This window comes from Mytilus trossulus, chromosome 4 (assembly GCF_036588685.1).
Source record: "Mytilus trossulus isolate FHL-02 chromosome 4, PNRI_Mtr1.1.1.hap1, whole genome shotgun sequence".
In the NCBI taxonomy this organism is placed as follows: domain Eukaryota; kingdom Metazoa; phylum Mollusca; class Bivalvia; order Mytilida; family Mytilidae; genus Mytilus; species Mytilus trossulus.
The window spans coordinates 29,481,932-29,509,376 of record NC_086376.1 but is presented as its reverse complement, the minus strand read 5'-3'; the positions used below and the strand labels follow the sequence as shown (position 1 = coordinate 29,509,376).

Below are 27,445 nucleotides of genomic sequence, written 5' to 3'. Positions count from 1 at the left end.
TCACTTTAAACACTCTCTGATTTTCTCTACGGCATCTGTCTTGGCTCTTCGCGGATATCTTTCCGTCTGTGTAGTAATTGAGTCGGATTCACAAATCTCCAAAGGATATAACTTGACAATTGGTCTGTTTAGTTTAGAGTTAGATGTTCGGACCGTCGCAGATCGCACAAGGTTATCGTTTCCGTATGTAAGTTCTTCAATAACACCGAGTTTCCAAGTCGTACGTGGAGAATTATCATCATATATCTGGACTACATCTCCTTGTTTTACACTTTGATTGTTATTTCCAGACACTCGGTGAAATTCACGTAAGGAGGTCAAATACTCGTATTTCCATCTTGCTAAAAATTGTTCAATAAGACGGAATCTCCTTTTCGCTTGATCATTCATAGTTTCGTGATTGGTTGTTAAATCGGCACTATAACTGTCTGTTTCATCTGTATATAATGGATACGGGAAAGATTTAATTTGTCTTCCATACAATAGATGCGACGGGGTAAGCGGCTCTGGATCGGCAATGTCCGACGATATATAGGTAAGCGGTCTATTGTTAAGGTTAGCTTCAATTTCCACCACTAATGTCTGTAACAGAGGTAAATCTATACATGCGCGTCCAAGAATCTTTTTTAGACAATTTTTAGTTAGTCCAACCAGTCTTTCCCAAAATCCGCCGTACCATGGAGCACGTTTTGGTATGAATTTCCATGTGGTTCCAAATTGGCACAATTTGTCATGTAAAGATTTAGAGTCCGTTAACTTACGTATTTCCTCCGCGGCGGCAACAAATGTTGTAGCATTGTCTGATATCATAACTCTGGGTATCGATTTTCTGCTTATGAATCTACGAAAAGCGAGCATGAACGATTTTTCAGTCATATCTGGAACTATTTCAAGATGAATAGCTCGAGTATTGGCACATGTAAACAAACATATATATACTTTTCGAAGTAGTCCATCGTCTCCTTTGATGTTAAGCGCACCACTGAAATCGACGCCTGATATAGTAAATGGTTCTTCGGACGATAATCTATCTTTTGGTAGAGGTGGAGGATCTGGTGCTTTGTATGCAACTCCTGTTACTTTTCGACAACTTACGCATTTTCGAATTACGCATCCAACTTCTTGTCGTGCTGAAGGTATCCAATATTTTTGCCTCAAATAAGTTACGGTAGCTCCTATGCCGGAATGTAAATTTTCAATGTGAATATCATTTATAAGTAGTTTTGTTAATCTATGCTTTGTTGGTATTAAAAACGGGAATTTTGCATTCTCTGGAAGTGGTGCGTTATTAATGCGTCCACCACATCGTATTAATCCGTCTTTGTCCAGATACAAACGTAATTGACGTATCAAACTATGCGTTGACTTTGTACATAGGCTTTCAAAAACATCACTGTATCTTTCGTGTTGCACAGCTTCAATTAACTTCATTGTTGCATTATGTATATCATGTGGTGTTAGATATGTTGTGGTCAGTCTTCTAGTATTAGGAGCTGTATTACGGCAGTTATCTATGAATTTCTGTACGTAACCTAAGATACGCGCGGTTTTGTTGAATGAATGGTATCTATCAACGTTGATTATGTTCAATACGTTGTTCTTCGTCCGTATAATGTCATCTTGCGTTTCTTGATTCTCATAGTCCTTACAAGTTGTGGTCATCACTTTATTGTCGATTTGAAACTCATTCGGCCATTGTTTCTCGTTTGTTAACCAGTCCGGACCATGCATCCATAGTTTGTTATTTTTCAATTGTTCATACGATAAACCACGTGATAATAAATCAGCAGGGTTGTGTTCTGTAGGGCAATATTTCCAGCTATGTTCACATGTGAGCTCTTTGATTTCGATAACTCTGTTTGCTATAAAGGTTTTAAGTTGCTTCCTTGAAGATATCCAGTGTAAAATAATTTGACTGTCGCTCCATAGTACACACTTTTTAACGTTCCGTAAACTTGACATTATATGTGACGTTAACCGTCCTCCGACTAATGCTGCCATAAGTTCAAGTTGTGGTATAGTCAACTTTTTCAAAGGTGCCACTCTATTTTTAGCCATGACAAAGTTAGACTCTTCCCCTTTTACTAAGTACGCACAAGCGCCGTACGCTACTGCGCTTGCATCGGTAAATACATGTAAGGTAGGTTCATCGGCAGTGTCCATATTTTCAAAGTAACGTCTCGAAAATTCAATCTCTGTGCATTTTTTCAAGTCTTGATCGATAGAATGCCACTGCGGTCTAATTGCATCAGGTATTTGTTCGTCCCACCCTAGTTTCTGTGTCCATAAATCCTGCAATAGTATCTTGCTGCTACGCACTGTAACTGGGCTTAGAATTCCAAGTGGGTCGTAGATTTTTGACGATCTTCTTAGTATTTCTCGTTTTGTGATTTGATAATCTGGTAGCATAGACAATGGTTTGAATCCAAAACTAAAACGGTCATCTTTGGTGTTCCATCGTAATCCTAAAACTTTAATACATTTATCTCCATCGTTAACGTTTTGAGATGTAGCTAAATCGTTAAGTGCTGTACAATTCGATGCCCATGAACGTAAGTTGAATCCACCTTTGGTCATCAGTGTTCTTGACTCTTCAATAGTTCAGTTGTGTTGTCGAAGCCTGCAATTATGTTGTCTACGTATAATCCATCTATGAGTGTTTCAGATGTATGACTAGACTGTTCACGTAAATGCTTTAATAAGGTCGCATTCAATATAAAAGGTGAACACGTTGCGCCGAATAGGATAGCTTTAAAGCGGTAAGTAATCAACTTTGATGTAGGGTCTGTTGAGTCCTTTAGCCAGAAAAATCTCGTCATATCTCTGTCTTTCTCGTCTAGCGTGATTTGAAGAAACGCCTTCTCTATATCGGTAACAACAGCATATCTATTCTCTCTAAATCGCATCAAAAGTGTTGATATGTCATTTAAGATCGGGGGTTCTTTGCGCAAACAATCATTCAGACTGGGCGTGTCTTGTGATCGACGACAGCTACAGTCATAAACAATACGGATGGGTGTCGTCGCTGAATCTTTCTTGACTGAATGGTGAGGGATATAATGCGCATGTTCTGTGCTTGTTGTTGGGTTGTCTATGCGTTCAATAAAACCTCTCTTTTCCTGGTCGTTTATAATCTCACCATATTTTCTAAGTAAAAACGGATCGTTGCTGAGTCTTCGTACTACATTTTCTGTTCTTCGTCTAGCTATGTCGATGTTGGACGGAAGTGGTTCATGGTCGTCTTTCCATGGAAGTTTTGCTGTGTATTTACAAGTATTGGCATCGTACGATATATTTGTAGATATGAAGTTTTCCAAATATTCTGCGTTTGATTTCTCCTTATTCTGTGGTGTTATTCCTAATGACTCGATTTTCCAGAAGTTTTCTAAATCATATTCCTCTTCTTTGTGTCCAATTAAAATGTTCATCATTGAAGTAGTTCCTTCTGTTGATTTCTGTGTCGGGCCGGATAGCAAATACCCTATTCTTGACTTGACTGCAGTTGGACCGTTGCCTCGTATTATCTTATCTTCCATGAAATCCCAATAATGGTCAGCGCCTATCAATAAATTTACGCAGAAAACGTCATGTCCTGAAAGCGGGTGTGCCAATTTTAATCCGCGCAAGTAAGGTAAGTTAGTTGTCTCGGTAGTATGTATCCGTATCGGTGAAGCTATTTCAGGAACAATGAGTATATTCAGCTGTATGCGGCTTCCGTCTTCCGTGAGTACAAATATGTCAGCGGTTTTCAAATGGCGTATTGATCCGTTACCTCCTCCAAATCCAGAAATTGATATGGCTTCTGTTCCGTTTTGTTTTAGTTCTAATTGCTCCGCTAGACTTTCTGTGATAAACGAGCGCTGAGCCCCTTCGTCGAATAGTATGTTTGCGTCCATACTGACTTGCGCGTTTGAGTGCACCGTAGCTATCGCGGTCTTGAGAAGTACTTGTGAATATGTAGTACAGTGCATTGCTGATGCGGTTTCGGCTATATCTTGCTTATCTGATGAAGCGGGTTTATTATCTTTATTGTTACGATTCGAAATACTGTTGCTAGAAACCGAAGACTGACTCTTATTTAAACAAATACTGGTATGATGTTTTCGTCCACATTGTTTACAAGTTCCTTTAGACTTACAATCTGTAACTCGGTGGTTGCCAAGACAATTAAAACAAGCTTTCTTTTGTTTAAGGATTTCTAGACGGGCTTTTTGGTCAACAATTTTCATACATGTATTAGGGCTATGAGACTCACCGCAATAAATACATGGTTTCCGCGTGTGAACGGCTACCTCACTTCTCTGTGGCTTTCTGTTATTGTTATTGTAGTTATTTTTTGTGTCAGTTTTTGCGAGGTATACTGTGCTATGCAATGTTTCATCTGATTCTAAATTAACTCTTTGTCCGGCTTCTAATATACTTATCTCATTAAATAAGTGTTGTCTGAGTTCATCAAGCGACCACTGTTTTAAACCATGTTCACGGGTAATATTCTCCTTAATTCTACTTGGTAATTTGTTGAGCATAATAGGTATAAGTAATGCACCATATGATTCCTGACTTTGACCTAGTGATTCTAGTCCTCTTATGAGCGTTTCTGACTTGTCATAAAATCTGCGGCATGATTGAACTGTACTATCGGGTGCGGGTAGAGCTAACAAAGTCTGCATGTACGTGTGCGTGATTTTTTGAGTCTGTCCAAATCGCTGGTGTAACAAATCTATTGCTTTACTGTAGTTTAAATTTGTGAGCGTAAAACCCGAAACTGTAGTCAAAGCCTCGTTTTGAAGTAGTGTTTTCAAATAGTTGAATTTCTGGGCGTCTGTTAATGAGGGATTACTGTGAATTGCTGTGTCGTAAGATTCCCAGAATGCTTGCCAATTAAGAATGTTGCCGTCGAATTTAGAAAGTTCTAACTTTGGTAATTTGTGAAATTGGTTGTTGCTGTTTGACATATGAGGAGCGTACATTAGTTGCGAATTGAACGATGCTGTTTGGTTTCTATTGACATCAAAACTCTGAGCTAAGGGGTTAAGTGAACTATCTGTTACTGGGAGTGAATAGCTACGGGCGGTTGGTTCTAGAAATTTACGCATTTTGCGTATTTTTGTCTCTAAAGTTATAGAATACTCATCTGAATCAGAAATTTCCACTTCAAGTTCCTCTTCCGATAATTCACTAATAATTTGATTGTTCAAGCCCTACACGGTCGTCAAGCGGCAAGTTTTATCACCATAGATTACAAGTCAAGAGAGGACGGATGTGTCTCCAAAATGCTTGCCCAACTGGAACTACAAGACCTCCAGACAAGACGAACAAGCCAGAAGTTAATATTTATGTACAAAGTGGTTGAGGGGCTGACTTCCGCTATTGAACCTGAGACGAACTTCTCAGAAAGGCACGTCCTAAGAGAAACATAACTGCCAAGAAATTTGAATATATCAAGCAACAAATATTGTGGAAAAGCAAGCAAAGAACAACTGTAAGTGTTTTGATATTCCACCAAGCAAAACACCACAATACTTAAACTCATTCTTTGTAAAGACAGTGATCGCGTTGAATCAACTATAGACGACACTGTTCTGAGTGGGCGCATTAAGCTAGAGAGCTTCAAATCTGCTCTTCTGGTCCGTCAATAAATCGGCGGCGCTCTCTCAAACCGTTGTATTAAAGCCAGTATTGGTATCGACAACGTATTCATACAGATACAGATACCATTCAGTGCATGGCTTCACTTGACAGCTTTTCAAATACACTGTTAATTAACAGCAGCACCGTACCAATTACCTTAGCTATAGGTCGTTAATTATTAGTATATTTGAAAATTATACCCAAGGGCCGACTGAGCAAGGACTATACATATATAGCCAGTCAATGTCGTTAATCAAAGAGCAAATTGCTTTGAGGGATACGATTGCCATTGTTTACATTGATACATGTATTAGTATTATTTTTAATAATAATTCAGCTAGATATAGGAAGATGTGGTGTGAGTGCCAATGAGACAACTCTCCATCCAAAGTAACTATTTTAAAAAGTAAACCATTATAGGTCAATGTACGGCCTTCAACACGGAGCCTTGGCTCACAACGAACAACAAGCTATAAAACTGCACGTTTAAAATACTCGTGAAATGTACTTTACGTAATCTGAATAGTTATTTAACTTTAAAAAAAGCCAATCCTCGATACAAGTGTATGAACAAAGTACTTATTGTGTTGTGTTTTTGTACTTTGAATTCCAAGTTGACTTTCCACAGCAGTCACTGAGAGTGAGAGAATGTATTTCACTTCGTACCTTATCAACTATTTTCTTACGTGAATTATAGGTGGAACCCCATTCCTAACTCTTTGGGTGAGTGAGCATGACTCCTTTTCGTACACATTCCTCTGTTTAAATTGCGATCGGTTTTAATATAATATGACGTCTATCGATAGAACGAGTTCATTTTTCTCGACGTATCGTCGTTTGACGAAAGTTACTTACGGAAGGGAGGCAACTCGAAGCGATAATATGGAGGATATAAAAAAGAAGATGTGGTATGATTGCCAATGAGACAACTATCCACAAAAGACCAAAATGACACAAACATTAACAATTATAGGTCACTGTACGGTCTTCAACAATGAGCAAAGCCCATACCGCAAATAGTGTATGGGGACATGTAATTGGAACACCCCCCCCCCTTTTGTCCTGGGTTATGACCCCCCTTTTTAAAATGGCTGGATCCGCCCCTGGGTGCATTGAAACAATGATATATATATAGTTTAAAAATTATTTTCAGTGCATATGTTTTGGCCAACTGTTTGATTTATATATAAAAAAAATAATCCCTAAATACTTTATATTCTGCTTGAAAAAGTGTGTACGCGTTATGGCCTGCGATTTTATTCGTCAGTGCAAGTATTAACCTGCATTTTAAATTTCATAGGTGACCCCATAGGTAGACAGGTATGCCCACTATATATATAAGTTCGTAAAACAAAAAGACGAGACTACTATAAATGCAATCGCATCCATACACTATACAGCTACTTTTGCATATGTACTATTTCTGTACTAAAAATTTGTAGTACTGGAAATTTACTTTTAATATTCAGTACTATTGTGTTACTCTAAAACTATTGTAATATGTAGGTAACTGTATTTTAAAGTACTTTATTTGTACTTGAAATTTAAGTACTACAAATTTTTGGTTACTACCGTTACATTTTCAGCATTTTGAAAGTTTTTCTATTTCAAATCTCTTAAAGTTATGATTTTCAAACATGGAATATTGTATTATTTCTGTACCGTGAATATTTAGTACAAATCAAGTACTGTAAAATACAAGTACCTAAGCCTGGCTATTTCAATAGTTTTAAAGTAAAGAAATAGTACTAAATATGAAAAGTAAATTTCCAGTACTGCATTTTTTAGTACAGAAATAGTACCAAAAGATAGAACATTTTTTGTATATAGTGTATTTCATCAGTTTACTGTTTTTAATATAAAAGAAGCAACTTTTATATTTGAATAATGGACGACTTTTAGTGTATACCAGAATAGTGTAAATAATGGTGATATCGATGGTCACATCCCCCAGAGCAGATAATTAATATCTCTTTTATAGTTTTAAAAGTTTTATCTTTTGAACATAATCCAGAGAATTTTAACCGTGTGAGTGATATTACATCGATTCTAGGATTGGTGGTTCTCCTGACATAGAAGGGAGTTGCAGTACAGGTAAACAGGTAGTACCTATGCACAAGTAGCTGTGTACGTTCTCGTGTCAATATCATCTGAATAGTTTCACATATAACGTATTTATTTGGTCAAAAGTCCATGATTGATAAATATTTTTGAATAAATAAAAAAAATATTTTTTACAGTTACATCTTCATATATTTTTATGATCTTTTTATATTGATACTGCGGTGCTCCTAAATATATGATGACATATAAATGAACCAAAACATATCGTTTCATTCCCCACTACCAATATAATCTAACTGCGAAAATAGTTTGTTTACATTTGTTTGTATCCTGTTTTAATAAAAACCTCGCACTCCTGTAGAGTAAAGTAGAAGAAAACGTCAGTACACATTGAGTTTACAGTAACAGTGGGATTTTAGACTAGAATGAAGTTTATTTGTGCAGTAAGTAAGTTTGTTTATAATTACAAAAATGTATCAAGGATAATCGATATCCCCTATTACATCACAAAGGCTTGTTAAGCAGGTCAGGAATAACCACCAAATGGTGGATTATACCTCAATTGACGTATAATCCACCAATTGAGGTATATTGGTATAGACCAATTGACGTATAACGCATTTTTTTGGTAATAAAATGCTAGTGTGAGATAGGAGCATGATTTTGCAACTTGCAACCTATTTTATTACCCTTATTGGGTCCTCCAAAAGTTTTAGTTTAGTCAAAGCCTGCTGCATCTCTTGAGAATGCATGAGTACAACAATTCTTTTGTTGAATCATTTGTACTATTGACCATGATTGACTCTTTATCATGAAAGTCAAGTATTAACAAAGAGCTCCATTCACCTGTTGAGTTGTACTCATGATCACATGACTGCAGACAGTAATGATGTCCATTGAAAGGTGATTACAGGTAAATTTGCCAATCAAGAATTGACAAGATAACAATAGAAGAAACTGGAAATACAATTATTGATTAAATGCAATATGTTATGTCACTATACTAAACTAGGAATGTTTGACAAGTTTTCATACCATAATACAGTTTTAACAAAACAATGCTCCATTTTAATGGAATAATTTGTTTTGAAAAACAAACAATTATACACCAATTGGTCTATACCATTATACCTCAATTGGTGGATTATACATCAATTGAGGTATAATCCAACAATTGTTGGTTATTCCTGACCTGTTAAGTGCCACTAAACAAGCCCTTGAGATGTTAAGAATGTGCAACGTGTCAGATACATGTAGAAAAGACAAAATTGTTAGTTTTTAATAGAAATCTGACAGCATGTTGTCATCAAACGTTTATAAGAATTGAAACCACTGTGGGTCAGACGAATCCGGGTCTGTTCGCTCCCATTCCTGTTCGCACCCACTCATGTTCGCCCCCTTTCACTTTCGCACCCTACATGTTCGCACCCAAAGTCTGTTCGCACCCTACATGTTCGCGCCCAATTTTAATTGCTTTTGGGTTTAATAACTTTGTAATCCAGTTTTGGCAAGTAGTATTCTTATAAGTATAATTGTTTTCGTTGTCTCAAAATAAAGTGATACAGCATTTTTTATTGAGTTGAATAAATCTTAAATATGTTTTGGATAGTGTATTGTTAAAAAAAAACTTTCTAAATAAAGTGAAATAATTCTGTTAAGGTTTTATTTTGTGTTGAATAACTCTTAATCATGTTTTGGTTAGTGTATTACTATAACTTTGTTTCATTGACTTGTTTCAAAATGGAGTGAGATTCTGACTATGTTTTTTGGTGTGCTGAATAAATTTTATCATGTTTGATCATGTTTTGGTTATAATAGTGTATTGCTATATATTTTATTGTTTCATTGTTTCAGATCAAAGGGACCAAGCTGTTAAAAACAGTTATCTTTTGTGTTTTTCATTTAAAATCTTCAATCTTCAACCTTTTACTCATACCAAGCTATAAATACATTCAGTATTTACACCAAAGCAATTTAAAACAACAATCATGATTTTGGAACGTGTAGAGTGCGAACAGACCTTGGGTGCGAACGTGCAGGGTGAGAACGTGTAGGGTGCAAAAGTATATTGGGCGAGAACGGACCTGATACCGTGTCAGACGAGGTTTTACTGGCGCTATCCTTGTCTGACCCACTATAAAATAACAAGCCCCTGTGATGCTGGCCTGAATTAAGAAATGCTCAATATTAACTTAAAACCTTAATTTAAGGTGGCTCGGGCCTACTCGAAGTTTCTATCAGAAGTGGCACATTTTTTGTTATATTCTTTACAGAAAGTAAATCAGATTGGTCCGAAAAAAATAGGGTGTCACGGACCATTTAAGCTCAAAATTTTACTGTAAACAGGTATGTAAAAGGGACCATTTTTTAATGAAATGATAGGGAAAATAGAGGTGTTGACATATTTTTATTGGAATATCAAAAAAACGTTCTGTGACAGTTGGTCCAAACTGTAAATTATTATGTAAAAAGCTGAACTATAGCTTCAAGAATGAGCAAAAAAAACAAATGTCACCGATAAGGGTAAAAAATTATTCTGCCTTAAAACCCAAATTTTGGCGGGAAAATGGTTGAAATGTCATTTTGACCCTTTAACAAATACGGATAATAAAGAAAATATTCTATTACACAATGATTTAACATTTCTAATCAATCAAAATAATTTTTTTATTTAAAAAAATTATATCAAATTTACGAAAAATACTTTTATAATTCATACCTGAAATTATGGGCAGTCAAATAGTCCTAAGCCACCTTAAACAGGCATTTAAATGATTTAAAAATGGTATAAAAGCACACATACATACCTGCCAACTGTCACTATTGGGGGAGGGGGGGGGGTATTTCTCCCCATGGAGGCTCCCAAATTGAATTTTTTAAAGAGCAATTATGTCCACAATTTTAACAATGAAATTGAGGAATATCACATAATATGTTTGAGGACTCACTGAAAAACTTTTATAAATGCAAGATTTTGGGTCAACTTGAGAATATTAAATCTAATAACACAGGTAAACTAAGATTTTATAGTAAAATGTGCTCATCATTTGACTTGAAAGCTTACTTAAGATTTGATATTAAAAAATATGATAGGTCACTGCTTACAAAAATTAGAATAAGTGCACATTCACTTGCAATTGAAACTGGGAGGTATAGCAAACCAAAAATTTTAGCAAGTGAAAGATACTGCAAACTTTGTAAAGATAAAGTGGAAGATGAAGTTCATTTTCTTTTACATTGTCCTCTATATAAAGACCTTCGAGAGAAGATTGATATTTTCAAAAACCTTAATAATGATGATGATATTAAATCAACGATCTATTTACTTAACCCAATAAATCTAGTTAACACCAGACAAATATGTAGTTATTTAAGTCAAGCTTTTGAAGCTCATAATAATAATCTAATGTCAGTTGGTCTACCATAAGTATAATACTATGTAATACTGTGATATTATATATAGTATTGGTACTTCAAATGTTTTCTTTATGTTGTATTTGCATAAATTGTCATGTTTAATGTGTTTATATCTTGGAATACGCATTGTATCATATGTGCTTTGTCCAATAAAATATTTGAATATAAAATTATGAAGAAACCAAAAAACAACATAACACTGTATTTGAAGGCCCCCTTGAAGGTATTTACGCCTCAAAAACTACTCTAGATCTGTGTACATACTTTCCTGTGCAGTTTAAGAAGTTTAAAAATCGGGCATCTACTATATATATATATAAAAGATTTTAAAGTTAAATGCATTTTGCATTTCAGAAAGATAGTTGCATTTAATACTGCCCACTGTTACACTCTTTAACTCACCCATAGTTGTGAAGATTTCTATTGAATGTCTATTGTCCATGCCAATACAGATCAATCAATACAATACAAACCAGTTGTTACCTGAGAGGGAGTGTCTCAAAGTTGCATCCAAACTCAATTCATTTTTAACTTCAACAGGTTCGAAATGCCAATTAGCACAAAAGATTTTATGATTTTAAAATATAAATTGCATTTAACTTTTATGTTTTATCTAGTGGATGCCAGGCCTTAAAACTTTTTAAACTGGATAGGCAAGTCTAAACTCAGAGTAATTATTGAGATGTAAATACAGCCATTTTTGTCTATTTGTAATGATGAACTTAAAGTAATTAAAAACATATTCAAATGCTGCATAGAATTATTTTTCTGAATATATGCGATCTTTTCTATATAAGATAAGACACCAGTCCAGAGAATTACATAACAGAGTTTTATTTTTCAGTATAAAAGATAACTGAATATTACACAAGTTGATATTGAAAAATCATATATAAGCTGATTTAGTTAAAATGGCAGACAGTTCCACCCAAGAGGGTAAGTACATGTATTATTAAGTATCCAAATATTATTACCACAGACAGCCACAGTTGTACTATTTTTATATGACCGCAAACAATTTTGCGGTCGTATATTGGTATCACATCGTTTTCGTCTTCATCCACGTCAGCGTCGTCCAAAGACGGATGGTTTCTGGATAATAACTTTAGTATAAGTAAATAGAAATCAATAGAATTTTAACACAGTGTTTATAACCAGAAAAGGGAGTTTGGGATTGACTTTGAGGGTTATGGTCCATGAGTGTTAGGAATTAGGGTCCCAAAGGGGCCCAAAACAAGCATTTATCTAGTGTCAGGACAATAAGTTGTGTATAAGTATTTCAATTGTTCTGTGATTGTACCACAATTAATACCATAAATAGAAGGTTGGGATATATTTTAAGGGTTATGTCTATGAATAAAGGGCCAAAAACAAGCATTTTTGTAGTTTCAAGACAATAAATTGGAGTTATCCAGAATGGTTGTTGAATCACCTAAAACCAATGATTTATGAAATCTTCTTTGAAAATTGAAGTTATCTTTTTTGTCCAGAATAATAGTTGAATCAACTTAAATCATTGCTATACAATATAGAATGCAAATTTCACTTTTACTAATAACTGATGAATTAAAGCAATCTTTACCATTCAGTGATTACAAGCACTTTGATTACCATTCAAGGGTTATGCCTCTTTACAAGTGGAAAAATTGGATGTGTTTTAGTTGATTTTAGTCTCTGATGCATGATTTTTTATTATTTTAAAATTGTTTTTGGCTTTTAATTATATAACTAGCTGTCAGTAACAGTGAGTACTCTCAAATCGTATTTTCTTGTTAATTCGACCTGTTGATACTGTTTATACTGCTGTTTTGTTATTTTATAATAATATGGAACTATTCTATATACCAGCTTTGGTTATTTGGAATATCTTCTAATTTTCACTTACTACATTTGTATAAATCTTCAAGATTTAACTGTATTATTAAAACCGGTTTTTGAACTTTGTTCAAAAGTGATAATTTTCGAAGGGTTAAATATTTTGCAGTGGTGTCTTGTTATGGCTTTGTTTGGACTTGTTTGTTTGCTTTTTGGCCTTGAATGTTTGTCCCTATTATTTTATAAACTGTGCATTTACATTCAGATATTGCAGATTAAATTTATTCGTTCATAGTGTATTAATTTACGTTTCCATTCAGAGCTCGTATTTGACCAAAATTATAGTGTTATGATTATCAACCGTTTGGGATTCATATCAATAACAGCAAATTTTAGAAATTAAAGGTACATAAATTAACAGCCTGTGATATGTGAGAACAAACAAATAGCATACACAAAACAAAATAAAATTGCACAGAGGGTCAAATACAATTTGTGTGATATATGATTTTGACAAATTATACTTATATACAACAAAATGACTCTATATTGGGTCTGTTGTTTTATAGTAATGAGTTGTTACATGTACATGTAGCCAACTTCCTTTTTGCTGATACTTTTAATTTTCAATATGTTTAAAATATCATCACACATATATCTCAGAAGGTTCTAAACAAAATGACTTTGTATTTTGTCAGCAGCTCAATAATAAGTAGTTATCAGATGGCTACTCAATGTACAAATGTATCTTAAAAACACTGAATTCTCGTTTCTGAATCTAATGATTCTGGGTTAAATTTCAAAACCGTACACCAGCACGTTGGGATTGGTTTAGAAAGTTATAAACAATGGACATTCAAACAATGTCATTACATTAATTTTGTTTTGATGTTCAAACAAAGAGATTTCCAATAGTTCTTTATATTTCAAAAAGTCGATTTACGAGTGGGGTTATACTTTGCTGATCACCATAAATATTCTTAGATATAGGAAGATGTGGTATGAGTGCCAATGAGACAACTGTCCATCCAATTACTAATTTATAAAAGTAAACCATTATAGGTCAAGTTACGGCCTTCAACACGGAGCATTGACTCACACCGAACTTGTTCACTTTGTCATTGACACGGCATGAACAGAAATCACATTTATTCGTAATAAATCAGTTGAAAATTCGTGATTATACATGTACATAATAATTTCATTAATATTCAAAAGTGATTTGTTATTGAATAGGTAGTTCAAACTAATTAGATAATTTCAGCAAACAATGTCAGACCAATGTAGCTTTTATTGTTGTCTTGCAGGTTCAGATAGGAAGGAAGTATTTCAGAGGTTTAAGATAATTGGTATTTTAGAAATGATATTTGGCAGTTCCTTACTGATTTGTGGAATAGTAGGTGCTGTATATGGAGATGGAGGATATTTTGGTCCTCCTTATTTTACTGGATCATTTATTACAGGTGTCTATGTAAGTACTTTTACAAAATATCCTATTTGTTTTTTTAGTAAAATATACTTTATTTGGTGATAGAGGAATTTTGGCCTGCCATTTCTTATTAGTTATTGTTTTTGGAAAGATTAGAATTTGTTCTAAATCTTTGCTTAGGCACTGGCCTCCCTATCAACAGGACAGGTTAGCTGCTGTTACTAAATGTATTCACGCTGAAATATAGTTCCCTATGGTTCTCATGTATGTGCACATAATACACATATGAACTAAAAAAAACTGGGTATATTATTGGAGCAGTTCATTCAAGAATGTATGTCATTAAGGTGTGTTGATGTGCATGCTTTTTTAAAAACATTTTGATTAGGTAAGTGGATATTGATTCAACTAGTATGATTGACAACTGTCATTATCACTAAACAATCAGAGACAAGGTGAACCTTTAATTACAATGCCCCACCTCCTAAACTGACAATCAAATTGACCACATTACCGATCAACCTCAGGCTTACATAATTATATAGACCACTCAATATGCATCTAATTCTTAATACACAAGTATTTGATCTCATAATTGAATACACAAATGTGTATATTCTTCAATTATGACACGCTCTTACCAGGACCAGTCTTCGATCTTACCACGTTTATACAGCAATAACGTCGACATCATGTTCCATGTAAGTACTGTCCATTCCTTCTAATTGTCATTAATACATAAAATTCTCGAAAACACCACAAACAAACCACCATAATCTACCAGAACTCGAGGGTTGTGTGGTAGGGTAGGGGTAGAGTCTGCGGGTCCTTTGATACGAATCATGATCCAGAAGAGATGTTGGATCAACCAATCCCACCTGAATCACAACTTATTGCTGATCAATCAAGAGCAAATGACGATATTTTATTGAGCAGTAGTGAGAATGATACAGATGTGTCAAGCATGGATGAGCTGTATGTTAGTCAAAATAACATACAGACAAAAAAACTTGAGAGCTTTTATATATTTAATGTGACAATGGGCATGGCTAGAGCTCTAAATGGTCGTATCATGAACGTAGTCCGGTCGTTATACGAGTGAAATAAAGATGGCATGATCGTAAATCTTGAACAGCGTAGCATAAACGTGATATAGTCGTAGTAGAAGCATTGTTGGGTTATGTGGTGAATGTGATTGTCGAAGTGAGGTCATACTAACGTCGATGTGAGATCGTAGTGCAATCTGTTGGGCAATACTAGTTCTAGTAATTGCAATTTCACTACGCTCTCGCTTTAGTGGTACAGCGATCTTTTGCGATCTTACCACGACTTTACTGTGCTCTTTATACGCTTCTACTACGACCTGATTTCGCCACGACCGCACCACGATTGTTTTGAACATATGTTAAGTTGGCCACGCTCTTCACGATTCTGAAGACCTCACCACAACCGTACGACGACCATACTGCAATCTACAGGATTGTTATACGATCGTCAAAATTTGCCTTTTTTCAGAGATCGTAGTGCGATCGACTCAGGCGCGTAGCTCCCTATACGCTAACATGCAGTTGCGTGCACATCGGTTCGGCATGCCAAAAAAATAAATATTGCAAAATTGCAAAATTATAAATTAAATTTTAAAGGAAACACATATGTTATCACTTTTTTAATTCATGAAATGTCATTAAATAACGGCATTTGATTTCAAAATAGAAGTTTTGTTGGAGATCATGCATGACAAAATCGGACGGTAACTTTTATCTTTTACACAATTTGAATTTGTTATACTCAGTCTAATACACGTAGTTTCGGAGTACATTTTACAGAGTACGGTTTATCTGTTTGAAATGAGAGTACCAATCGGCATTAGATTTATCAGAACCCTTCGATATCGTTGAAATTATGCCACGGCGATGTGTTCGACGGACTACCAGAGCCACTCATCCTGCAAACATGCCAAAACAGTATTGGAAAGTCTCATTATATTTTGCGTTTATAGACCATATGATAATGGAACTGGAGAGTGGAGTCGCGTCTGGTATTATCAGAAAATCGCTTCTTTGTGCCGTATCTGCTTCCTCGTGTCATAACAAACGAACAAATCTCAACATTGTCTGAGACATACAAAACTGACCTGGTATGTAATTTTGACGAATTCAATTGGGAGGTCGCTCGATGGCGAACACGTACACTGGTTTATAACATCTCGCGAGTGCTACCGTGGAAATTTATCAGTGTACTACGTCTGTTGAAATCAAATGTACGATCAACAATGAACAATCACATGTTATCATTGCTAGCATTACTGCATATTCATCGGGATTTCAGTATGAATATTGACAAATAAATAGAGAAGCTTGTTTCTGCCTAGACCCGAAGAGCAGATTTTGGACAATTTTGAGTAAATTCTGTATCAGAAAAATGTGTAGTTTATGTTTTCAATTACTAGTAACCATGATTTACTCTATCCAGAATCTTTATGAATAGTTTTACATTCATAAAATGTTTATAAATCCTATCTACATTAAGCTCGTCTTTCAACTGTCCTATGACTGAAAACCGGAAAAAAAACATTTTCCTGCATAAAAAGGTCCCTAATTTTTTCGTCTCGATCGGGTCGCGGTATTTGCTCCCACATCGTTTCTTTCTTGCTACGATTCTGATCGTGGCCTAGTGAGACTTGGGTATTTATTAGATTAAAATCCCCGTCACGCTAGACCACGATCGCACCTAGATTGCACCACGATGTAAATTAAATTCGGATCGTAGTCATGTCAGTAGCGGCATGAAATTGTACGTTTTCGTTGTTTTCACGATGCTACTATGTTCTTATTACGTGTCTATAACGATCCCGCTACAATTATATCACGGTTTCACCATGATTAATTTGCGACCTTGGTACCATTATCACTATCTACCATCACGTTCTTAATACTACAATACCACTATTCGTCCGATTGCAACACGAACTTACCATGTTCTACTGCGATTTATTATAGTACGCTCTTAACCAGTCGTGTTATGACATACCACGTTCATACCGCTATCTTACTACGCTCTCTGCAATAACGTCAACATCGTGTTCCATATATAAAAATGTTCCTTTCCCTTTACTTCTAATTAGTACGTAGATTTCTCGTTTACAACACAGTCATGCTACCAATATCTACCAGAACATACTGCAAGGTGATATACTTGTCACCCATAGCTAAATGTCTGAAAAGAGGGACGAAATATACCAGAGGGACAGTCAAACATATTAATCGAAAATTAACTGACAACGCCATGGCTAAAAATTAAAAAGACAAACAGAAAAACAATGGTACACATGACACAACATAGAAAACTAAAGAATTAGCAACACCCACCAAAAACTAAGAGTGATCTCAGGTGCTCCGGAAGGGTAAGCAGATCCTGCTCCACATGTGGCACCCGTCGTGTTGCTCATGTTATAACAAATCCGGTAAATAGTCTAATTCGATAGGTCACATTCATGAAAGGAAAGGGGATAGTTGTTACGACGTAAGGGACATATCCGATATCATCTGTAAAACGGTTATTCCATAACGATCAACATATTCGTGAAGACTTCCGTAAAATTTACGATGAGATGATTTCAACTTCGCCATTTGGAACTCTTGGTTTAATAGCTTCCTTGTGAGGAGCAACCCTCTATCACGAAAAGCATGATAGGAAATATAAGCACTGGAATATCGTATCAATTGGGCGATATGTACCCCATATGCAGGTGCTGCTGAAATGTTGCTACTTAGAAATAGAAAGTTCACAATTGGAAATTTGAAAACATCTCTTTTGTCGTAAAGTTTTGTTTTCAACCGACCCTCATTGTCAATTTCTAGATGTAAGTCAAGATATGAGGCCGACTTAAATGTATCTGTAGTATCCTTTTCTCTAGTTCGATGGAATAGATGCGTTCAACATAGTCACCAAATTTTGAATTATTTAGTGAGAGAACATCATTTATATAGCGAAAAGTAAAGTTAGAGGTTATAAATCCTTATCTTTCTTACTCAGAAGTTCATGTATGAAGTCAGCCTTATACTAATAAAGAAAAAAAGTCGAAAAGAATAGTTGCACAATTGGTGCCATTGGAATGCCGACAGTCTTGAAAAAAACGTAACAAGTATGTTGTCAATCAGGAAATCAAGCATCTTGATAATGCCAATTTCAGGGATTTTTTTGTTTGAATCAGAGTGATCTTTTTTAAAGAAGGATTTATTCCCCCTAAGACAAGATACTTGTATCTACGTTGGCCATTCTTTTTTATGAAACAAAGCAATATCAACTCTTTCATTTTTTTTTTTTAATTTAGGATGTGGAATACTTGTGTAAAGTGTAGAAAAGTCAAATGCTTCAATACTATTTCAAGATGAGAGAGAGTTAGATTGTATGTACTCTAAAAGATCTTTGGAATTTTTCAGTATCCACATCTGATTTACGCCACCTCTAGAATAGGCAGTTTTACAATAAATTTGAAGCCCGGCTTTATTTGCTGATAAAATAGATGTTCTTAAATTAGAAAGAGGTTTCATGGAGCACTTGGACGACCCAGCAATATAAAGGGGGGATAGGACCTTTATCGGGACTCCAGGATCGGGTGTTTTTACGCTCGGGATTTCGGGATTGAAACTTTCGGGACATCGGGATTTAAATCTATTAAATTCTGGACCTCGGGATTTCGTGTTCTTAAGCCCGGATTTCGGGATCAGGACCCCTCCTGTCCCCCCTCAATATACCGTTGTTTGTAGGGACACTTTTGTAGTTTAGGTATCCATACAGTGATGGAAGATCAAGTTCATCATCTTTGGTTGAAATTCCAAAGGAACATGGAACAGACCTATGATTATCCATGATTTCCTCTTTGGTAAGTGTCGTGATGGTATATTTGAGTTTCCAAGTGAATTGTCAATACCTGATTCGTTTATCAAACAGTCAATTAATGAGTTTTACACACAAAAACGATGTTGTTTTGGGCTTTATCTGCGGGGACAACAACCTATGTGTCATGGAAGTAGGATAAGTGTTTTGAAACATTTGGGTCTTTAAAGATTGACGTAGCATGGGCATTGATAGCCCCATTCAGTTTCAACGACCTCACAGCCTTATTCCATTTGGAAAGAGTGTCTACGTCTTCCCTCTCGCGCTAAGCCCATTGCCTGGCAGAATCCTCGACTGAATCCATCAAAATTTTGAGGTTGTATTTCCAATTGATGGATGTAGGCTAACGATATTTCGGACCTTTCGATAACACATTTCGCAGGGAAGTGTTATTGACAATGTTGAGGTCACCGGTATTAACGTGGCCAGCCGGGTTATATGTGAATTGGGAACTAGCACAAGTGCAATCAGGAGGTTATGACTTGCAGACGTCAATATTAAGATCCTGCAAAACGTGTTTGTAATTGAAAATTTTATTTGCAATACGTTTGATATAGATAAAAGAAATGATTGATACAGACTGATCCTTGAAAAAAGGAGGTATTTTCGACTGAACTAATTTATGATGAAGGATAATGCCTAAGTTGACGTCATCGAGACCTTTGTTGGGATAGGAAAGATTAAGAAAATATCTCTTCTCTTTTTCATCTTTTCCAATGCGGACTGGTTTTAAAAGTCTGTGACTTGCTATATCCGAAATGATAGCTGTAATTTTGTATTGGTTTGAATGAGGGTTTGTAACAGTGGTTTCCAAACATAAATTGAACAGAGAATGAAGTTTTGAAAGGGATAATGAATAAAGTTTCATGAGAATGTGCTGAATACCTAACGGCTGTTGTATAAATGGCAGCAAGTCATTAGTATAGACATCATGCAGAGTAGGTGATGTTTATTGACGATGACCGTAACTGCGTCTACGTCGAGGAGTAGAGTTGAAAATATTCATCACATTCACCGAGCAACACGAAGGACTAGATAGAATACCTACATGCATACCATCAATTTTGTCATTGCAACTATATGGTGTTGCAGTTCCCAGTTGTCTAATCCAGTAGTCCACTTTTTGTCTACGGAGAGGCGTTGCAAGATGAGGATTGTTAGTGCTGTTGTATATTTTTTTTTCAATAATGCCAACTGTCATAGAAACGATGGAATGATCAGGACGTGAGGCTGATTAAAATGCTGGTAAAGAATGTCGTTTGCAATGAGGTTAATGTCTGATTTATGACCGCACATACGTTTGTTTAGCCTTCCTTTCGTTTCACCATGTCTGATTTATGACCGCACATACGTTTGTTTAGCCTTCCTTTCGTTTCACCGACGTATACCGATCCGCAAAGGTTACACTCTAATCCGTAGACGACATTGAAAGTGATGGCAAGTTTACGACCAGGCAACAGGCCTCTTCTAAATAGAGAATCTGTATTCTAAATTCTTAGTTCAACTCTTAAGAAGTTCATCAACTGATCATAATGACCAAACTGGAGTCTCCTTCGGTTGATAACCAGAGACGAACACAACAGGACCTTCACTGTCTAATTTGTGTTTTGATCCATTTATACGTAATATAGTCGTAGTAGAAGCGTGGTTGATTCGCAATGATAACATGATGGTCGTAGTTACGTCGCTGTGAGATCGAAACAGTCTCTACTTTTAGAACTGCGCTTTTTGTACGCTCTCGCTACGATGATACAGCTACATTTGTGATCTTACCACGAGCTTACTGCACTCTAACTCTCCTTTTACTACGATCTGATTTCACCACGACCCTTACATAATAAAACTAAGCTTGTTGAAACTTACATTGTGTACTGATTAGGATTTCTAACCATTCATAGGGCCTAGGTGGCCGAGTGTCTAAGTAGTTTCTACTGTAATCACAGGCCACTCAACACTAAGGTTGTGAATTCTAACCCCCTTCTTGCGGCCGGGTGCACTCGACTCCTATCTTAATTGACTATGATTGTTCGTTTTCCTATCCAAGATCGGTAGTTTACTCTGGTCACTCCGGCTTCCTCCACCAATAAAAAATAGCCGCTACGAAATTGCCTAAGTGCGGTGCTTATAAGTGGCAATAAAAAAATCAACAACCAAAATCAATCAAATCAAACCATTCACTTACCTCATGTGTTCCTTGACAGGGGTCTAAGACAGATGATTCATTTAAAACAACCCTTGTATGACTTAATAAGGCCTAAAATAAAATATTGTTTGTTTCCCCAATCCCGACCGACCCTGCAAAAATGAACCTACTCATAAAATTTTATTGTCAAAACTAAGCCAAATATTATTTTATCAATTCTGATTTTCGGGCTTGCCGGATCATCCGATAATATTCAGGCTTTTGGGGAAAATAAAATTATTTACGTACCTACCTACCCACACCTGGCTTGTCAGGGTAGGGATTGGGGAAACACACAATATTTTAATTTAGGCCTAAGGTATAAAAATTATCTTAAAAGAGGCAAAATATACCAAGGTGACATTAGCATACCATTAAAACAATGAACCTATTATATACTTATTATATATTAGTTGACCTACAATACTTTACTTTTACAAATTGTGACTTGGAAGGAGAGTTTTCTCATTGGCACTCATGCCACATTTTCTTATATCATTCCCAGTATTGAATTCATGTTTACCCTGACATATAACTCTAACGATATGATGTTAATAATGTAGCTTTTTAAGATTATACCTCGGGACTTTATCGCAAGCTCCAATCCTTTGTCATGTTCAAGTTTTCTCAAATATTAAAAGAACGATGAATAGAAGATACACTTTAAAAAAGCCAATGTTTAATCATCACTTGTCCTTTGCCTGTTAATTTAAAAAAAAAGAATCTACGCTAAAAAATATAAGGCTAATTGGAAAAAAAACATAACCGCAATCTTCCTCTTTCTTAAGTTACTATTACTCTAAACACACATGGTCCAATCTTTAAACATATAAGGAACGAAAATTTGTGTGGTGATAGTATACATGTTATTTCATCAACAATTTAGATGTTAATGATTTTTTATACCCCACCTTCGATAGTAGAGAGGCATTATTATGTTTTCTGGTCTGTGCGTTAGTCCGTCTGTCCCGCTTCAGGTTAAAGCTTTTGGTAAAGGTAATTTTTGATGAAGTTAAAGTCCAGTCGACTTGAAACACATGTTCCTTATGATATGATCTTTCTAATTTTAAAACCAAACTAGAAGTTAACCAAACTAGACGTTTGTCCCCAATTTCACGGTCCACTGAACATTTAAATAGAAGTGCCAGTTTCAGGTTAAATTTTTTTGTTCAAGGTAGTTTTTGATGAAGTTGACGTCTAATCAACTTGAAACCTAGCACACATGTTCCCTATGGTATGATCGTTCAAAGTTTTATACCAAATTAGATTTTTACCCAATTTCACGGTCATTGAACATGGAAAATGATAGTGCGAATTGGGCATCCGGGTACTTTGGACACATTCTTGTTTATTAGTTTTTTTTAGAATTTTGTTTTTTTTCATTTATACTGAAGCATTGCCAATGAAAACATGGAGGCTTCATCAAATGTAACGAGATTTTGCATAGTTGTCAATCACATTATAAGATATTGTCTCTGTGTAAAGCAACCAAATTGAAACTCTATTTGATACATTAGTTGCGGGCAATGCATTTCTGTTGCTTTGATTTCAGTTTCACAAGGGCAAAACGATTTTTGTTTTATTTTCAGTTTCTACTGAAAGGGATGTTTTTCATTAACTTATACAAGAAAGGAACATCAGGTTCAACGGCTCTAGCTCAATTGGTATGTACTATTCTTATGTTTTAAAAGTGAAACAAAAAGCATCTTTTTGCGCTCTATTTACTTGAGTCCTTAAAACATTGAACACAAAGATTTAGCCTAAAAATGAAGCATATGACTGAAATATAATTAAAACTAAGACAAGTACAACACCTGATAGAATTTCAAGTTTCTGCATAATAGCACATTTAGAAAGCTTCAGCTGTTTATTATTTATAAGATTTTAACTTTTTAACAGGAAATTAATTACTTGGTTTAATTGTGACATATGATTTCATATTTCTTATTTTAGTGATTCTTATTTGTTTGTCATATGAGTTATCAGTAAAGATATATGTAGTAAATGTCAATGGTTTATAAGAGGTAATGATGAACATAAAACTGAAGACATAATTTTCTGTTAAAATAGTGTTTTTAATGGTTGATGTACAAGCGTTTTCCCTATTTTTTTTCAGTTATCTTGTAGTACAGCTATAATCATGTTTGGTTTCATGACGTGTCTTATGGGGATTATCTTTTCATCTATCTCGGGAGTTTTTTCAAGTTGCGATAGAAGCTGGTTCCCAGATTCAGACATAGCATGTAATTCTAATATAGGAAAGTATAGAAGTGTTGCTATACCTATTTTGATTCTTGTGATTCTTTGTGCAGTTTTGAACATATATACGCTTTTTTATTTATGCTCAAATCAAAGAAAATTTGGTGTAAATTTTCGTATGGGTAGAATGACCACTCAACAAATGGCAGTGAACAACCAAGTGCTAATGATGCAAAACCAGATGCTAATGCAACAAATGGCAGCTCAAGGGCAAGGTGGACATATAGCTGGTCAACACTATCCTGGTGCTCATATGGGAACAAACCCAATGGGAACTTATCCAATGGGACAAAATCCTGGCTATCCTATGGGTCCTGCTGCAGGCTATCCTATGGGTTCAGCTGCAGGTTTTACTATGGGTCCAACAACAGGCTATCAAATGGGTCCAACAATAGGTTATTCGATGGGTCCAACAACAGGTTATTCAATGGGTCCGACAGCAGGTTATCCAATGGGACCAGGTATTCCTCCTCCCGAGCAGCAGTTTCCTGGACCGTATCCACAACAAGAAGCTTCATACCCATCAGGACCAACTGGACTATCATCAGATGTTAAAATTGATATAAATCAGCCACCAGAACAGCCATCTGCTCCTCCACCATCTTATGATAGTGTCACTAAACAGTGAAACACAACATGAACATTTGCATTGTTTTAAAAAAAAACTAACTTTTGTATTTGATAATACTTATTAGAAATCACTTTGTTATAAATCACTGAAGCGTTTCAAGGAAATTAAAGTTAACACTGACATAAGAGGCAATTACAATAAGCAGTTTGGATAATTATAAACCTCAGTAAGAAACGCCATGAACCTTATTCTAGAGTTACAGCTAAAAATACATGAAGTATGAATTACAATTAACCAAATATTATTTCAGTGAGAGATACTATAAACATTATTTCAATTGGGAATACCTCAAACATAAGTTCAGTGAGAAATACCATTCATTCTAATGAGATATATCATTATCTTATTCCAATGAATTTTATTTATCGAAAAGTGAAAGGTGAAAATCAACATAGGTTGATTATTATTTATCCACATTTTGTTTGTACGTATAAGCTGTAGAGTTAAAATAAAAACACCTAGAGTTGCTATCCTTCTGTTGAAAGTCCTGACTTCATGATTAATAACGAATCATATTACTTGATAATTAATCATTTTTAAAACCTGTATGTCACAAGATATGCTTGTATCTATGTTTTATATGAAAGACTAATTTTATATACCCTACACAAGTAATGTTGACAAAGGAAAAGTAAAATAGCAAACATACCGAACTAGGAGGAACGTCCCCAAACAAATGTCAAGTTCAAACGCTCAAATACCATGGCATCAAACGAATGGATAATAACTACAATATTCCCGACTTGGTGCAGACGATAAATACTATGCAATAGAAGAAAAAAAATCAAACCACTATGTACATGAAAAAAACACTTTTAAAAGGATATGTTCATGTAAGAACCAGTTTTACATTAAATGAAAGGAATCTATGTTAGTTTGGTTCTTGACAATAGGATGGATCTAAATCTAGAATATAAAATATTTGTGTCTGATGTTTTCATTATTTTTTTTTTGGTTTCTCAATAACATGTTAAATAAATAAATTTCATATAAACTTTGATATAAAATGCATGCTAATGATGAAATATTTTAATTGCAATTATTTATTATATTTAGTGTTATAAACTTTTTTTATATCTCATATCATTTATATGTTATCAGTGCTATTATGAGTTTTAAGTTGCATTTACATACAAAAAAAATAATTTTCAGAATGCAGGTGAATTTTTCACTTTTTACTTTTAATGTACTCATAAATACATGATTTCGTCACTCATCCAATACACGTATCAGCTATATATATACTGCATATATTATATACTTATACTGCATATACTATATTATAAGCATTACTGCTCCAAAACAGCATTGCTTTCTACCACTTTCTAAGCTTTGTGTAGAATTTATATTTGAAGACAATGTATGGTTATTTCATGTTTCTTTTTGTTTAATGTACCTAAATAGCTCCAGAAATTTAAGATATGTTTTTATTATCGGGAAAATATAAACCAATAGTAGTATTTGTTTGTTATTGTTCCCGAAATCATCAATTTATTGCCTACTTTGTCCATTATTTGACCATTGAAATAATAAATGCTCACAAATATTTTTGAAAAAGTAATGAATCATGTAGGTTATTATGACCATATCCACTAACAACTTTGTAAATGCTGTTCTAGAAACTACCCTGAGGGCATATATATGAAAGTAAATGCAACAGTATAGATATCGATGACTTAGCTGAGGTCATTTTTTATTTTAAGGCTAAGCATGATGGATCCAGGATATCATTTTCATTTACTGGTAGCGCATATAACTTTGATAGATATGAAAAAAATACGGCTTTAACCAAAATATGCAGTTGCTATAGTATTAGGACACTTAATCTGGTTTTAAATTGTTTTTCATTTAGTTGAAATGGCTATATGTTGGATCTGTATAAAAATACAATGTGATTCAAGTACATACAATTTCGATGTTTTATGATAATTTATTTTTAAGAACATTTACAGATATGTTGTGAATTTACTGCATGAGACTTTCAATTATGATCTGTTTTTTTTTATTTGTTATATTCAAAGTGGAAAATTGTTCACTTGGCTTTTTGTTTTAAATGAATATCATTTGTTGTAAAAAAATTGTTATATATATTTACTTAATATACTAGACTTTCAAAATTTAGTATATACTTTTGAACGATATCTATACAAGACAGCTTACATTTGCAGGAAACCTTATCACTTTAACAGTTGCAGTATTTATACTGTTTTGAGTTTAATATAATAAATTGTATCAGTTTGATTTAACAAATCTTGCTTCAACCCATCTATGATAGCCATCTGTAAGACTACCTCTCCGGTAACTCCTGCTCCACTAAACTGACCACCACAAAGTTGCACAATCATGTTAGACTTAGTGGTGTAAACTATTTTGAGTTTCGTTTAAACAGTTTTTATTAACGAAAAATTATAACAATGAACAGACGATAGAAATTCTTTATGCGGTACATATGTATGAATTTATTGCCCAATTAGTACATGTTATATATACACGTACTATGAAAAAAGAACTATTCTAGAAGATAAACCACAACAAATCATACATATAAATGAAAAAAAAAGAAATATAACAAAAATATGGTTAAAAACTCAAATGAACCTACAACTTTATGAAAAAAAAATTCACAGTATGAAAAATGTTTTCACAGTATATAAAATATTTTCACAGTCTGAACCCAAATGTTACATAAAACCATATAAGTTAGCCACAGCGATAACAGTACAATTAAAAAAAAACAATAACAGATACCTATGAATAATTGTTTACTCTCTGAGTTTGAGGAAAAAAAGAGAAAAGAGAGTTAAAGAAAAACTCTTAAAACCTGCATGAGCCTAGGCTTCGGATGGAGACCGTACCTTGACCTATAATGGTTTACTTTTTTTTTTATTATAAATTGTGACTTTGATAGAGAATTATCTCATTTGCACTCATACCACATCATCCTATATCTATATAACCTTTATTAAAAGAACCTTAATGAAAAATAATTGAAGATATAATAATGTACCACAATTATTGCCCCCCCCCCGAAACATTAATCATATGGACAAGTCACAACTGCATCGTTAACACTATAATGTGTTCAATCAATTCCAGATTTATATGAAACTTCTATCAG

The 27,445-nt window shown here is 34.7% G+C and overlaps 3 protein-coding genes across 6 annotated transcripts; 1 reads left to right on the top strand and 2 right to left on the bottom strand.

Moving 5' to 3' along the window:
• On the bottom strand, positions 1-2,577 carry LOC134716544 (uncharacterized). The gene has a single exon (XM_063579554.1). It carries the CDS (start codon positions 2,575-2,577, stop codon positions 1-3), a length of 2,577 nt encoding a protein of 858 aa, XP_063435624.1.
• LOC134716543 (uncharacterized) lies at positions 2,577-5,096 on the bottom strand. The gene has a single exon (XM_063579553.1). It carries the CDS (start codon positions 5,094-5,096, stop codon positions 2,577-2,579), a length of 2,520 nt encoding a protein of 839 aa, XP_063435623.1.
• Positions 5,097-7,952: 2,856 nt separating this feature from the next.
• LOC134715058 (uncharacterized) lies at positions 7,953-26,568 on the top strand. 4 transcript variants are annotated; one of them, XM_063576920.1, is made up of 5 exons: positions 7,953-8,138; positions 11,957-12,048; positions 14,235-14,398; positions 23,027-23,101; positions 23,554-26,568. In XM_063576920.1, the coding sequence occupies exons 2-5, from the start codon at positions 12,024-12,026 to the stop codon at positions 24,322-24,324; spliced, it is 1,035 nt and encodes a 344-aa protein (XP_063432990.1). In that variant the 5' UTR covers positions 7,953-8,138; positions 11,957-12,023; the 3' UTR covers positions 24,325-26,568. The 4 variants fall into 4 exon arrangements, with proteins under 4 accessions (XP_063432990.1, XP_063432991.1, XP_063432992.1 ...); XM_063576921.1 differs by having other exon boundaries at positions 7,953-8,142; XM_063576922.1 differs by lacking the exon at positions 7,953-8,138 and adding an exon at positions 8,202-8,608.
• Positions 26,569-27,445: the final 877 nt, after the last annotated feature.